Below are 17,085 nucleotides of genomic sequence, written 5' to 3'. Positions count from 1 at the left end.
CACTGTAATAGTATATAATAATAATAATAATTCTATTAATTTTCATAAAAATTAATTATTAATTATTCATCAAATTAATACATAATTTATAACTAAACGGTCTAATCATGATAAGAATATTTAATTCTAATCATAAAATGATCAAATTTATGATATTAATAGCGGACATTAATTTTAAATATTTTTATTCAATTTATTCTAGTCTCTTCATTGGTGTAAAATTCTAACCCTCAAAATTACATCAGCATCTCTGTTTTCATCTTCTCTTCTTTTATCACCGTAAGAATTTTATTCATTTTGTTTGATAAGTAATGATGAACGAAGAGAGAAATAAAGAGAATTCAAATAGAAACAACAAATTGTGAGAAACTACATCAAAGTCTGATCCAGAACCAGTACTAGATACTCCTAAATTAAACTATCCTAAATTAAACTATCTATATGTTCGGCCAAGAAAAAAAAACCCATTTGGCCAAGAAAAACAAAGACAGACACTTTCAAAATAGTTTTTAGAGAATATCCTTCAGCTTCATTTTCTATGGATGACAACTCTGTTTTGAAAGTCCTCTTAGCTTCATCTATGGCTAACCTGCATCACAATCCACATCCACAAAGTTGCACTAAGTTGCACTTTAAAGAGGATAAAGTTACAAAAAAAAACTAGTGGGTCAACTGGTCAATCAGTTAAATTAAAATGGACCTCAATTTATTGTGATTAATCTCCATATCAATCCTCAGTTTCTCAATCTCACTTTGCAGCTTCATCTACATTATAAATTTTCCATCTTAAATCTATATCAATATAATCAAATCTATATCAATATAATCAAATTTCTCATCTCATGATTAAATGAGAATATGAGATATGCACAAATTCCAAATACCTGTGAGCTCTCCACTTCAGCTTTGGGTTTCAACTGATTGGACTCTTCAAGCATTTCAATCTTTCAAGGGACAAAAAGAAAAAGGAGGGAAAAAAAATTTATGTTAGTACACGAAACTACTATTTTAGATTCCAAGAAAGTGGTAAAGTTCACAAACAAAGAATACAAACATCAAAAGACCTCACCCTCTTCCAGAATGATTCTTGAAAATTTTCCCAAACTTCAGCAGTTATTGCCTCAGCCTGCTTTTTGGGCAGTCCTTGCTCCTCAAGTCCCCTAGTCTAAAAAGCAAAAGCCATAAGCAAGACAAAAAATGGTAAGACAAACCACTCATTAACACTCATTATCGAGCTTAAAATTGCACATTAGTTAGAAAACACAACAAAAAACCATGAAAACAGAAAATAAAAATGGTAAGAAGGTAAATTTAAATTACAATAGCGGTTGTATCACCAATCCCTCCCTTTGCGGAAAATAATCTGAGACTTGAGTTGAAAGTTGAGGACCTAAAGCCCGACAATTGAGCCAATCGCTTGCAAGCCGCAGCCATTTCCTCAAAACCCTAAATGTGAAGAAACTGAATCCAAGGACAGAAAATTAATCAAACACGAACGAGGCCAAGAAAGCAGAATAATTTTTCCATGATTTGATTTTGATTCCTCACAAATCAATACAATTTATCGGGAACCAAAAAAGATGAGAAGGAAAAGGAATTGCAGACACCAAAAGGGAACTAGGAGGCACATCACATGTTTATATTTGCCCAGAAGAGCTTCATCTAATATGTCTTCTCCATGAATCCTAAGATGTGAAGCTTCATATAAGCTTAAGAGTCCCTCAACATCTGTGGCAAATTTTTCATTGAAATTAATAAATCATTCACAAAATTAAAAACAGCAGCAGCACCGCCAAAGAATTAATAGCAGCACAGAATTAATACTACCAACAGCATTCAGCAACAAAGATTATCATTCAGCAACAAACAATATTTGATTTGATTTCTATTTTACCATTAAGCAACAAACATAACAAAACAGTAACAGCTAATCCCTAACAATTTATAAGTAACAGTAACAATTTATCCCTAACAAAACAGTAACAGCTTATCAGTAGCAATTTATCATCAATCAATAAGTCAGTAACAGAGTTAATCAATCAAGAGCAGGCCAGAACAAGCCAGAGTAGTGAGCAAAGCCAATCAACTAAGAACAAGCACTAAGCACTGACAGAGCATTCAATCTCAAGCACAAAGTAAAAAAAGAAAACAGCAACGCATCACTTAATCAATAATCATCAAGCTATCAATATAATCAAATTTCTCATCTCATGATTAAATGAGAATATGAGACATGCCCCATGAGTATTACAGTCGTTATTTAAATAAATAAACAGTGAGAATGATTGCAAACACAAATTCCAAATACCTGTGACCTCACTTCAGCTTTGAGTTTCAACTGATTGGACTCTTCAAGCATTTCAATCTTTCAAGGGACAAAAAGAAAAAGGAGGGAAAAAAAATTTATGTTAGTACACGAAACTACTATTTTAGATTCCAAGAAAATGGTAAAGTTCACAAACGAAGAATACAAACATCAAAAGACCTCACCCTCTTGCAGGATGATTCTTGAAAATTTTCCAAAACTTCGGCAGTTATTGCCTCAGCCTGCCTTTTGGGCAGTCCTTGCTCCTCAAGTTCCCTAGTCTAGAAAGCAAAAGCCGTAAGCAAGACAAAAAATGGTAAGACAAACCACTCATTAACACTCATTATCGAGCTTAAAATTGCACATTAGTTAGAAAACACAACAAAAAACCATGAAAACAGAAAATAAAAATGGTAAGAAGGTAAATTTAAATTACAATAGCGGTTGTATCACCAATCCCTCCCTTTGCGGAAAATAATCTGAGACTTGAGTTGAAAGTTGAGGACCTAAAGCCCGACAATTGAGCCAATCGCTTGCAAGCCGCAGCCATTTCCTCAAAACCCTAAATGTGAAGAAACTGAATCCAAGGACAGAAAATTAATCAAACACGAACGAGGCCAAGAAAGCAGAATAATTTTTCCATGATTTGATTTTGATTCCTCACAAATCAATACAATTTATCGGGAACCAAAAAAGATGAGAAGGAAAAGGAATTGCAGACACCAAAAGGGAACTAGGAGGCACATCACATGTTTATATTTGCCCAGAGATGTGTTATCACAAACCAATCTTCAATTCAACACATATCACATCTTATCTTTCTCTAATCTAAATTAAGAAAAAAAAATCCTATATTTGGTCCTACCTTTTTTTTTTATGACTAAACAAAAAAGAAAGAAAGAAAAAGGCAAAGCTAAATTAATTGGCTAGATTCATATCTAAATCTATTAAATGTTGAATATCACTAGGGGTGGACATGGTTTGGATTTTTATAAATCCAAACTAGATCCACTTCAGAACCAGTTTTATGGTTCATGAAACTAAACCAGAACTGGATTGAAGAGAAAAACCAGTTCTAAACCGGTTTGAAAAAATAAAAACCAGTTTTAAACCGGTTTTAGAATTTAAATCCGGTTTTACTTACAAACCGGTTTTCAATTCGGTTTTACATACAAACCGTTTTAAATCCGGTTTTTTTTTATAAAATCCAGTTTTAAAACCAGTTTCTTCAACCAAAAATCCAATTTTAAAACTAGTTTTTAAAAATCCAATTTTCAAACCAGATATTTTAACAAAAAATCCACTTTTAAAACCAGTTTCTAGAAATTCAATTTTCAAACCATAATTTTTAAAACCACTGTTAATAAGTGATCAGTACATTGCTAATTAGCTATCTAACGTGAACCAATAGACTAAATCACAAGTCAAATTTGGAAATACATGATAGTTGATCATTCCATCTTTCAGTATCTTAAAGCGTGATCTATTAACATAACAATTAACAAATGAAGATATCTTAGATGACCAAAAGAAATCAGAGCACTGCACAGTAAACAGGACCCAATAACTTAGAAAACATGCACACACAACACATATACATGTACAACATCCAAGAGAAGCACTAAGCACTGACAGAGCATTCAATCTCAAGCACAAAGTAAAAAAAGAAAACAGCAACGCATCACTTAATCAATAATCATCAAGCAATGAAAACAAAAACACTAGAAATGACTATCACTGACCATCGATGAACAAGCACGAAGAGGGTTTGATTTCTGAACAGACAATAAAAAAACACAAAGAACAAGCCACTAGCAGTGAGTATTGACCTTCGACGGACGACGAAGAGCTGTTGAGCGCGCAGACGACGGCGACCAGGCGATTCGTGAGAGCGAACAGGGGATGTAGAGCGAACAGGGGTTGGTGAGATCGAAGTAGCGAACGCCGATAGCACGAAGACGGAAGTTCTTGAGTGCAACGGAGGCGGCAGCAGCAGTTTCCCACTCCGACAGACGGCGACAAGATTGGTGGAGGCTAGGGTTTCTTTCTTTGGTGAAGCTAGGGCATTTGCTGAAGGGAAGAGTTAGAGAAAGGAATGGGGCTGGGGGAGAAACGCGTGCAACCTTTTCATTCAACGAAAGAAGGAAACGGCGTCGTTTCTTATAAACCGGCCGGGTTCCGGTCCGGTCTGACCAACCGGTTCTCGGCCGGTTCAGCGGTTCATATCCGGTTTTTAAAATAGCGGTTTCTATTAGTAAACCGAACCGTTTAAGCTGTCGGTTCACGGTTGGATCGGTTCGACTGGCCGGTCCGATCCGGTTTTCAGAACATTGATAATCAATAAAAAACAAATCAACAATAAAAGAGGTTTAACACCAAGTCCCATAACTGCATAATTATAACAGATTTTGAAAATACAATAAAAAAATCAGAACCCTAAACACAGAATTTGAATGACAGAATCATCAAAATAGAAATGAAAATTCAGAATCATAAACACAAATTGAAACCCAAAATCATCAGAATTAAAAAAATCCTACTAAAGAAGACGGAGACGTATGGCAGAGTAGTAGAGGACAATTACGACGCTGCAATCAGCAACCTGTGACTGCAATATCGGAGACGGCGCTGTGCAGGGGAAAGGGAGGGGAGCTCTGGGGTCTGGGCTCGCTCCCTGACTGAGGGTTAGTGTGCGACGGCGAGAAGGAAGCGCGACGAGGAAGGGAGGCAGAGAAAGGATCGCGCCGAGAAGAAGGAGCGCGATGCGGAAGGGCCGCCGTGACTGTGCTGTCCGGCGAGTCAGATGCAGAGAGGAGGGTGGGAGGAGGAGTTTTGGCGTTGTGGAGTGGTCGAGTGAAGAGAGTGGCGGCTAGCTAGGTTATCTGCTTGGGGGAGGGGGCTTTATAAATTAGGCTTTTTAAGTGAACCGGTTCGGTTCGGTTCGGTTAGGGTTTTTTTTGAAGAACCAAAAACCGAACCAAACCGCAAAAAAACTGCAAAATGTTATTTTTTCGGTTTTTTCGGTTTTTGATTTATTCAGTTTTTCGGTTTGGTTGGTCGGTTTTGTTTGGTTTGGATCGGTTTTGAACACCCCTATCACATAGTATAAAGAACAACTGATTAGTTTTGTTAATATTTTTATAGACTACTTACTACAACATATCTGGATTATTGGACTCTTAAGTCTTAAACAACTCAGCATTAATATTAAAATTAAAATGATGGGCTAATCTCAAAAACTGAGGACTTTCACTCTTAAACCATCCCCACGTTTGTTCTCACAATTAACAGATGTATTTTTCTTTTTTCTATCTCCTTCTAAAACTCCTAAACCTCCTTCACAAATACTTTAATACCAATATTGTTCTTCTCTTCTCTCTCTGTCATTTCTGTCCAACTTTCAGGGCTAATTCGTAGAATATATACTAGTATCTGTACATAGGTACAAATCAGATATAGGATCTATTTTGAATTCGCTAAGAACCCAAAACGATATTAAATTTTGCAACAAAATGTCTTGTTACATTATTTAGCAACCTTTTCTTGCTAAAGACTAAAGCCACTCCCTCAAAGTAGAAGCAAAGCTTCGATATAGCTTTTGTTTCTTCCCCAGCCACATAAGAATGAAAAAGAATACAAAAAAAGGGAACAAAAAAAAAAAAATAGTGCGTTGGATGAGAGATAAAATATTCAGCCTTAATAACACAAAAGCAACAAGATAGCTGAGAAATTCGGCATGATCAAATCAATAAATTGCAATTCCAATTCATCAGCACATAATACATATTCACTAAACCATATAGCATAACAGCATGGCAAATAGCAATAATAAAGTAAAAACCAAAGAATCCAGCAATCAATATCATGGATTAACAGAATTTAGACAATCAGATCAAGTAACCAATTTAGCTCGTTGGCAAATTATCCATTAATCCAACAAAAACATCAATCAAACTGGTTCAACAGAATATAACAGTAAACTCAGAAAAACAGTAGTAAAATAGTGAATCTCCACCATACATCACCAACTTAGAACAATTCCAAATACATTGAGCCAAGAATCAGAAACTAGTAAACTAACTAAATTAACCTAACCCAGTGGCAAGAAAAATAGAAGAATAACAAGTTTGGAAGGTAGAAACATCATAAGCAAACAAAGACTACGAGCATTAGGTAATGGTCCTAACGCTGTGACCACACCTGTGACGGCAAGTCGGCGAGACGGAGACGGTGAAATCAAAGGATGACAACCGCAAACGAGAAAGGAGAAGACCGAAGGAGAAGCGCCGAGGGAAGCTCGACGCCACATAAAATTAATGCAATGTGGTTTGGATTTTTTAAAAAAAAAAACTGGTTTTTTTAAAATGGTTTGGTTTGGAGTGATATTTCCATGGTTGACTCTAATTCGAATAAATGTCCGCGTTAAAAGCAGCTGCTTTAGCCATACAATCTACAACACTATTCGTATTTCTCTGCATTAAAGAATAGAGATTCTCTAATTCCAATTCATAAGCTCCTGTTCATGCTTTGTCAAATCTCATTTCGGAATATCATTACCAAACATTCTTTGGTTTATCAAAACAAGCTTTTAAACAGTCTGTTTTGCAAATAACCTCACGAAATCTACTATCCCAAGTTATAAGTAAACCTCTCCAAATCGCATACAATTCAGCAAAAAGAACACTGCACACTTCGATTTTTTCAATACAACCTCTCAACCAACATCCATCAGAATTTCGAATGATACAACCAAAACCAGCATCAGAGGCGGATTGATGGGGGCCTAAGGTGGCATGGTCTCCCCCAAGATTTTTCAAAAAAAAATTAGTAAATAGTAATAATTAATAATATTAAATATTTTTTATAATATGATGTTAAAATAAAGGTGAGTTCTACCCAACCCCCTCTATTCCAACATGTAAATTACCCCTTGTGACGTGGCGTGTTTTAATTGGATGCTTAGTTTTAGTTTGAGTTAATTTAACTCAATAAGAGTTAATATGTTAACTAAAGTAGGGTAATTTTGTAATTAAATATTTTTATAAGAAGGATAAATATATAATTTCTATAAACATTAAAAAGTAAAATTATATTTTTATCATTGTGCAAAAACTCAATTCACCTCGATCCCATTTTTTTCTGAAATTGAAGAAAAAATCAACTCAACTCTGTACAATGGAAAGCTGTTTCCATTTCCAATAAAGATAATTTTGTTGGAGAAAAAACAGAGGAAACTGTGAGCGCCTACGAACTTGTAGAGCACCCAGACTACTCCTTTTGTTTTGGTGATATTGTGTTTGCGGCTCAAATGATAGTAGGTGTCTCACGGCTTGCTCAGACTCAAAATCAATCATCCCCATTCAGAGTTCAGAGCTTGAGCTTCAATGGCGACGAAGAAGCAGAACGATGATAACACCAAGAAGGCGGGCTTTACTCACTAGTGCCCCCCCAGTCCCCAACCTTCGTTCTCACCGTCCAAGAAGCCGTACGCTCACCATCGTTCTCACCCTCAAGCAGCCGACTCGCTTTCGCCCTTCCCTCAACTCCCCTTTTCTAGCAAAACAGTTCTGGAACTGCCCTCCTGAGGTTTTTTTTAGATAACTTATTTTTCATGAATTTGATTTGCCTGAATTATGATACAGTTCTGAATTTATTTGTTATTGATTTGATATTGTTTGGAAATTTTGTTATTGATTTGATATTGTTCTGAAAAATTTCATGATTTTTTGTTTCTTCAATCTGATATAGTTCTAAAATCTGAGATAGTGAGCGTGGTCAGAGAAATTCTTACCTATACCGAGAGCAAATCTCTCTCATGCTCTAAGCCAATCTGTTAACCATAACTCACAGAGCCGTCAGCCAATGCTAACCTTGTATTAGTTAGATAGTTTCAAGGGTTGGCTTCATGTTAAACTGATTCATGAAATACTTACTTAATTTCTTGTGTAAGATAATGGCAAGTCAGTGACTGACTTGAAGATGGTTCAGCTATGCCGAGTTAGAACTTGCCACTGGTGGATTCTCTGAGGCCAACTTCCTGGCTGAGGGGGGATTTGGATCCGTTCACAGAGGGGTTCTACCGGATGGACAAGTCGTTGCTGTCAAGCAACATAAATTGGCTAGTTCTCAGGGTGACCTTGAGTTTTGCTCAGAGGTAGAAGTCCTGAGTTGTGCTCAGCACCGAAATGTTGTTATGCTGATTGGATTCTGTATAGAGGATAAGAGAAGGCTACTAGTTTACGAGTACATATGCAATGGATCATTGGATTCACATTTATATGGTGATTTCTCTTGCTCTCTTGCATCCGAACTTCTGTTCTTACAGAATTTTTTTCAATTGCACTAGACTATAATATCAGACTTATGTTTGCTACTTTGATTTTTATTAATCTGATGCCAACTAAAAGCAGGTGGTGAAGTAGGATTAATGTGACGATGTTTTTCATTTTGAATACAGTGATTGAAACAAGACATATATTTTCCTGATATGATTGAAAATTAGTCTAATATTTCAAACTATTTCAGGGAGACAGCGAGAACCATTAGAATGGGTTGCACGGCAAAAAATTGCCATTGGAGCTGCTCGTGGGTTACAATATCTTCATGAAGAGTGCAGAGTGGAATGCATTATCCACCGTGACATGCGGCCTAACAACATTCTCATAACTCATGATTTTGAACCACTGGTATGGTAGTGCTTGCCTATTGTACAATGCATTCTTGTAGGTTTGTAGTTTACACTATAAAAGGCACCTTTACCTCACTTTTGAATATCCACCCATCTACATTTTTAAATTTAATTACCATTGGATGTAAAAGACAAAATTTTCTGAGTCTTGTATAGATTACATTCTAAACTCTGGTGTATGCTGAATTTGAGTTGGATTACATACATGCCTAATTTTTTTAACAGCATTATATTGTGATTTCAAGGTTGGTGATTTTGGATTGGCGAGGTGACAACCTGATGGAGACACGGGTGTGGAAACCCGAGTAATTGGAACATTCAGGTATGTATTTGTGTTTGTCCTGAATGGTTTTCATAATCAAAACTTGTCTGAGAAATATGAACTCACAATTAAGATATGTCGTTATTGTGTAGGTATTTGGCTCCTGAATATGCTCAAAGCGGCCAAATAACTGAAAAAGCTGATGTTTATTCATTTGGGGTGGTATTGGTGGAGCTTGTTACAGGGAGAAAAGCTGTGGATCTCATGCGGCCTAAGGGACAGCAGTGTCTTACTGAGTGGGTAAGTTATATTTGCAATTTTTACTCGAATCATTCTGTGAAAAGTTTCACCTTTTATTTTATCCCCAACCAAACATTGCCTAAGATTTAAAGTATGGCTATGTCTATAATTAACAATCAGAAATCCTATATTAATATCCTTTTATGTTTCTGGTTGTTCATGCCAAGTCTTGTCGAAATTTGAGTAAATGTCTTGATATTTAACAGGCACCACCTCTGTTGGAAGAATATGCCATTGAGGAACTGATTGATCCAAGGCTGGGGAACCAATACTTAGAAAATGAGGTCTATTGCATGTTGCATGCTGCATCATTATGCATACGGCGAGATCCTCATTCTAGACCACGCATGTCACAGGTAAACAAGTTCTTGAACTTATTTTTTGTTGGAAAAAATTGCTTTGAAGAATTCTCAATCACATATTTATTATAATTTGATCAAACTCTGTTTTAAGTTAAAATCAATAGGAAAAGCTAATGCTGCATGTTTCGATCATGTTTTTTGAATTTGACCATGTTCCCTGACTAACTGTTTTTAAAATTATTTTTGCTTGTTTATTCAAGGTTCTTCGTATACTGGACGGCGACATGGTCATGGACACAAGTTACATTTCAACTCCAAGTTATGATGTGGGAAACCGGAGTGGCCGAATCTGGTCGGAGCCGCTGCAGAGGCAGCACCATTACAGCGGTCCTCTGTTAGAGGAGTCACTTGAATCATTCAGTGGGAAGATATCTCTTGACAAATACAAGCCTGCATATTGGGATAGGGACAACAAAGCAAGAAGGACTTCATGTGAAGATGACATTTAGAAAGGGGTTGATACTTGATCAAAATTGAAAATTGCTTTTTTCTTGTTATGCTAAATTTGTTTATTTTCCCTCCTATTTTGTAATTTTGCATCTTTCTATCTATGTTTCTGCAGTGATCTAATTTTGCATGTGTATAATAGCAGGGTGAAAGTAGGATAGGTAAAAAAATATAGAAGCTTTTGAAATTCTTCAGGGAAAATCATGTACACACTATTGTGCCTAAAAGGGCCTCTTTGACTTGAGAGAGTTTGTGGGGTCTTGAAATGAAATGAAATGGAGTAGCTTCTTCTAAGTTCAAAGATTGTTGGTTTAATTATCCCTTTTCACTTTCCATGTGCGTGTCCATGCACATGCATGCGTTGAGAAGCAAACAAACATGGTTTGATGGTTGTCACCTAAAGTTCTGAACCAACTTGGACAGTGACACAGACAAATCAGAGTTAGCCTTTTACTAAAATCACAGGGTAATTAATAATGACACTTCACCTTTTTGAGTTTGAATGATATCAGAAACATTTTATTTATGAAAATGTACACTAAACTCTAATATATGCAAGTCTCATGACTCATGACACAATATCTTCATATTTTATAAAATATAGCACTAATCTTAATATCTCATAATTAAAAAAGAGGTAAGTATAGACATGACAAAACAAAAGCAAAAAATGCAATGATCATGTAATGAAGACACAAACATAGATAAGCACTTAACATAGAAAACGAAAAACAGAGAATGTAAGAACAAGGAATGAGTCCACCTTAGTGATGGTGGCGTTTCCTTCTTGAGGAACGAATGATGTCCTTGAGCTCTTCTATGTCTCTTCCTTGTCTTTGTTGCTCCTCCCTCATTGCTTTTTGATCTTCTCTGATTTCCTGAAGGATGATGGAGTGCTCTTGATGTTCCACCCTTAGTTGTCCCATGTTGGAACTTAATTCTCCTAGGGAGGTGTTGATTTGCTCCAAAACAATTCTGTGGAGGAAAGTGCATCCCTTGAGGTATCTCATGGATTTCTTGATGATGAGCTTCTTCATGTGCCTGTTGAGATCCATGAATGTGCTCTCTTGTTTGCTCCATCCTTTTCTTAGAGATGGGCTTGTGAGATGAATCTTTCCATCTCCCATGGCTCAGAGGTGGAAGCAATTGTCTTCCCTTTCCTCTTTCTTGAGGTTTCTCTGGCCTTAGGTGCCATTAATGGTTATGGAAAAATAAAAAAGCTATGCTTTTACCACACCAAACTTATAATGTTGCTCGTCCTCGAGCAAAAGAAGAAAGAATAAAAGAAGAAGAAGATATGGAGGAGATGGAGGGATGTGTGTATGGACGTGAGTGGTGAATGGAAAACAGAAGGGATGATCATGAATGGAGAAAGAGAGGGTGAGGTGGGTAGGGATCCTGTGGGGTCCACAGATCCTGAGATGATCCTATGGGGTCCACAGATCCTGAGGTGTTCAAGGATTTACAACCTTGCACCAAATTAGACATGTAAAATGCCCTTGCACACAACTCTGGGCGTTCAGTGCCAGGTTGGTGCCCATTTTGGGCGTTCAACGCCCATTTGTTGCCCATTTCTGGCGTTGAACGCCAGAACCATGCTTGTTCTGGGCGTTCAGCGCCAGCTCTTCTCCAGGGTGCAATTCGGGCGTTCAAACGCCCAGATGCTGCCCATTTTGGGAGTTCAGTGCCCAGATACTGCCCATTTTGGGCGTTCAGCGCCAGAACCATGCTCTGTTCTGGCGTTGAACGCCAGACAGGTGCTTCCTCTAGGGTGTGATTTTTTCTTCTGCTGTTTTTTATTCCGTTTTCAATTTTTATATTTATTTTGTGACTCCACATGATCATGAACCTATAAAGACATATAACTGAAAAAATATAGTTAGATAAATAAAAATTGGGTTGCCTCCCAACAAGCGCTTCTTTAATGTCAATAGCTTGACAGTGGGCTCTCATGGAGCCTCACAGATGTTCAGAGCATTGTTGAGACTCTCCAACACCAAACTTAGAGTTTGGATATGGGAGTTCAACACCAAACTTAGAGTTTGGTTGTGGCCTCCCAACACCAAACTTAGAGTTGACTGTGGGGGCTTTGTTTGACTCTGCTTTGAGAGAAGCTTTTTTCGCTTCCTCTCCATGGATGCAGAGAGATATCCTTGAGTTGTAAACACAAGGTTGTCCTCATTTATTTGAAGGATCAACTCTCCTCTGTCCACATCAATCACAGCTCTTGCTGTGGCTAGGAAGGGGCTTCCTAGGATGATGGATTCATCCTCATCCCTCCCAGTATCTAGGACTATGAAATCAGCAGGGATGTAAAGGCCCTCAACCCTTACTAACACGTCCTCTACTTGTCCATAAGCCTATTTTCTGGAATTGTCTGCCATCTCTAATGAGATTTTGGCGGCTTGCACCTCAAAGACTCCCAATTTCTCCATTACAGAGAGGGACATGAGGTTTATCCCTGAACCAAGGTCACACAGAGCCTTAAAGGTCATGGTGCCTATGGTACAATGTATTAAGAACTTTCCAGGATCCTGTTTCTTCTGAGGCAATGTCAGTTGATCCAGATCACTTAGTTCATTGGTGAACAAGGGAGGTTCATCTTCCCAAGTCTCATTACCAAATAATTCGGCATTCAGCTTCATGATTACACCAAGAAACTTGGCAGCTTGCTCTTCAGTAACATCCTCATTCTCTTCAGAAGAGGAATACTCATCAGAGCTCATGAATGGCATAAGGAGGTTCAATAGAATCTCTATGGTCTTTAGATGAGTCTCAGATTCCTTTGGTTCCTCAGAGGGAAACTCCTTATTGGTCACTGGACGTCCCAGGAGGTCTTCCTCCTTGGGATTCACGTCCTCTCCTTCCCTTACAGGTTCGGCCATGGTGATCAATTCAATGGCCTGCACTCTCCTTTTGGATTCTCCTCTGTATTGCTTGGGAGAGTACTAGGAGGGATTTCAGTGATCCTTTTACTCAGCTGGCCCACTTGTGCTTCTAAATTTCTAATGGAAGACATTGTTTCATTCATGAAACTCACAGTGGCTTTAGATAGATCAGAGACTAAATTTGCTAAGCTAGATGGATTCTTCTCAGAATTCTCTGTCTGTTGCTGAGTGGATGATGGAAAAGGCTTGCTATTGCTAAACCTGTTTCTTCCACCATTATTAAAGCCTTGTTGAGGCTTTTGATCCTTCCATGAGAAATTTGGATGATTTCTCCATGATGGATTATAGGTGTTTCCATAAGGTTCACCTAAGTAATTTACCTCTGCTATTGCAGGGTTCTCAGGATCATAAGCTTCTTCTTCATAAGAAGCCTCTTGAGTACTGTTGGATGCATCTTGCATTCCAGTCAGACTTTGAGAAATCATATTGATTTGCTGAGTCAATATTTTGTTCTGAGCCAATATGGCATTCAGAGTATCAATTTCAAGAACTCCCTTCTTCATAGGCGTCCCATTACTCACAGGATTCCTCTCAGAAGTGTACATGAACTGGTTATTAGCAACCATGTCAATGAGTTCTTGAGCTTCTGAAGGCGTTTTTTTTAGGTGAATGGATCCACCTGCAGAAGTATCCAATGACATCTTTGATAGCTCAGATAAACCATCATAGAATATATCCAGGATGGTCCATTCTGAAAGCATGTCAGAAGGACACTTTTTGGTCAGTTGCTTGTATCTTTCCCAAGCTTCATAGAGGGATTCATCTTCTTTCTGTCTGAAAGTTTGAACATCCGCTCTAAGCTTGCTCAGCTTTTGAGGAGGAAAGTACTTGGCTAAGAAAGCCGTGACCAGATTATCCCAAGAGTTCAGGCTGTCTTTGGGTTGAGATTCCAACCACACTCTAGCTCTGTCTCTTACAGCAAAAGGGAAAAGCATGAGCCTGTAGACTTCATGATCTACTCCATTAGTCTTAACAGTATCACATATCTGCAAGAATTTAGTTAAGAACTGAAAAGGATCTTCAGATGGAAGTCCATGAAACTTGTAGTTCTGCTGCATCAGAGAAACTAGCTGAGGTTTCAGCTCAAAATTGTTTGCTCCAATGGTGGGGATGGAGATGCTTCTTCCATGTAAATTGGACTTAGGTGCAGTAAAGTCACCAAGCATTCTCCTTGCATTATTGTTGTTGGGTTCGGCTGCCATCTCCTTTACTTGTTCGAAATTTTCAATAAGGTTGTCTCTGGATTGTTGTACTTTAGCTTCTCTTAGTTTCCTCTTCAGAGTCCTTTCAGGTTCTGGATCAGCTTCAACAAGAATGCCTTTTTCTTTGTTCTTGCTCATAAGAAAGAGAAGAGAACAAGAAAAGAAGAGGAATCCTCTATGTCACAGTAAAGAGGTTCCTTATTGTTAGTAGAAGAAGAAAAGGAATAAGGGTGAAGAAGAATGAAGAATCCAAACACAAAGGTGATGATAGGAGCAGAGATGTGAGATGAAGAGAGGTGTTAGTAGATGAATAAATAAATAGAAGGGGATGAGAGGAGGAGAGAATTTTGGAAAATAATTTTTGAAAAAGAGTTAGTGATTTTCGAAAATAGTTTTTTTTGAAAAAGGTTAGTAGTTTTTTTCGAAAATTAAAATAAAAAATTAAAATAATTAGTTAATTAAAAAGAAATTTTGAAAAAGAGGGAAGATATTTTCGAAAATTAGAGAGAGAGAGTTAGTTAGGTAGTTTTGAAAAAGATAAGAAACAAACAAAAAAGTTAGTTAGTTAGTTGAAACAAATTTTGAAAATCAATTTTGAAAAGATAAGAAGATAAGAAGTTAGAAAAGATATTTTGAAATCAACTTTTTGAAAAAGATATGATGAGAAGATATTTTTAAAAAGATATGATTGAAATTAGTTTTGAAAAAGATTTGATTTTTAAAATCACAATTAATGACTTGATTCACAAGAAATCACAAGGTATGATTCTAGAACTTAAAGTTTGAATCTTTCTTAACAAGTAAGTAACAAACTTGAAATTTTTGAATCAAAATATTAATTGATGATGCTATTTTCGAAAATTATGTAATAAAATTAAGAAAAAGATTTTTGAAAAATATTTTTTTGGAATTTTCGAAAATAACTAAGAAAAATGAAAAAAGATTTGATTTTTGAAAAAGATTTTGAAAAAGATAAGATTTTTAAAATGAAAATTTGATTTGACTCATAAAAATAACTTGATTTTAAAAATTTTTGAAAAAGTCAAATCTAATTTTCGAATTTATGAGAGAAAAAGGGAAAGATATTTTTTTGATTTTTTTTTTGAAATTTTTATGATGAGAGAGAAAAACAAGAAAAATGATGCAATGCATGAAAGTTATGGATCAAAACAATGAATGCATGCAAGAATGCTATGAATGTCAAGATGAACATCAAGAACACTATGAATGTCAAGATGAGCACCATGAACATATTTTTGAAAAATTTTTTATGCAAAGAAAACATGCAAGACACCAAACTTAGAATTCTTTAATGCTTAGACACTAAGAATTCAAGAATGCATATGAAAAACAAGAAAAGACACAAAACATGCAAATGCAAAGATCAAACAAGAAGACTTACCAAGAACAACTTGAAGATCATGAAGAACACTATGAATGCATGAAAATTTTCGAAAAATGCAAGATGCACATGCAATTGACACCAAACTTATAACATGACTCAAGACTCAAACAAGAAACACAAAAATATTTTTGATTTTTATGATTTTATTATTTTTTTTATTTTCTTTTAATTTTTTTTTCGAAAATCATTTTGAAAAAGAAAAATAAGGATTCCAAAATTTTTAATATGAATTCTAGGAATCTTATGCTCTTTAGTTTAAAGCTCCAATCAAAGGGTCAGGCATGGCTTAATAGCCAGCCAAGCTTTAGCATGTAACATCAGAGAATATACTGCTTATTACTTATCAAGGTAACTTACTTCTATGCTGATGGTTTGGAAGCCTCAGTCCAAAAGAATTTAGACATGGCTTTACAGCCAGTCAGGCTTCATATGCTTCATGAAATACTAGAATTCATTCTTAAAAATTCTGAAGAAAAATGTATTTTTGAAAACACTTTTATTTTTTTCGAAAACAGATGAGAAATTTTTTGAAAGAAATTTTTTTTTTTGAAAAATTTTTGAAAATAAAACAAAAGGAAAATTACCTAATCTGAGCAACAAGATGAACCGTCAGTTGTCCAAACTCGAACAATCCCCAGCAATGGCGCCAAAAACTTGGTGCACGAAATTGTGATCTCTGGTAATGGCTCCAAAGGCTTAGTGCTCTAATCTCAATTCATAAATTGTCACAACTTCGATACAACTAACCAGCAAGTGCACTGGGTCGTCCAAGTCATAAACCTTACGTGAGTAAGGGTCGATCCCACGGAGATTGTTGGTATGAAGCAAGCTATGGTCACCTTGTAAATCTCAGTCAGGCGGATGCAAAATAGTTATGGAGTTTTCGAAAATAGTATAATAAAATAGGGATAGAAATACTTATGTAAATCATTGGTGAGAATTTCAGATAAGCGCATAGAGATGCTTTCGTTCCTCTGAACATCTGCTTTCCTGCTGTCTTCATCCAATCAGTCTTACTCCTTTCCCTGGCTGGCTTTATGTAAGGATGTCCTCGGTGCCAATGGCTACTTTCAATCCTCTCGGGAAAATGGTCCAAATGCTCTGTCACAGCACGGCTAATTGTCTGGAGGCATCACACTTGTCGATGGTTGCATCCTATTCCTCTC

General features: G+C 36.6%; 1 protein-coding gene across 1 annotated transcript; it reads left to right on the top strand.

The window, feature by feature from the left end:
- On the top strand, positions 8,283-10,665 carry LOC107619917 (inactive protein kinase SELMODRAFT_444075-like; the record flags this gene model as incomplete). Its single annotated transcript, XM_016322150.2, is given in 6 exon segments — positions 8,283-8,586; positions 8,831-8,991; positions 9,239-9,315; positions 9,408-9,555; positions 9,762-9,911; positions 10,118-10,665. Coding segments are annotated over 6 exon segments (1,089 nt in total), but the record flags the coding sequence as incomplete, so codon positions are not given.

This window comes from Arachis ipaensis, chromosome B10 (genome assembly GCF_000816755.2).
Source record: "Arachis ipaensis cultivar K30076 chromosome B10, Araip1.1, whole genome shotgun sequence".
Taxonomy (NCBI): domain Eukaryota; kingdom Viridiplantae; phylum Streptophyta; class Magnoliopsida; order Fabales; family Fabaceae; genus Arachis; species Arachis ipaensis.
This window is presented reverse-complemented; position numbering and strand designations above follow the sequence as displayed.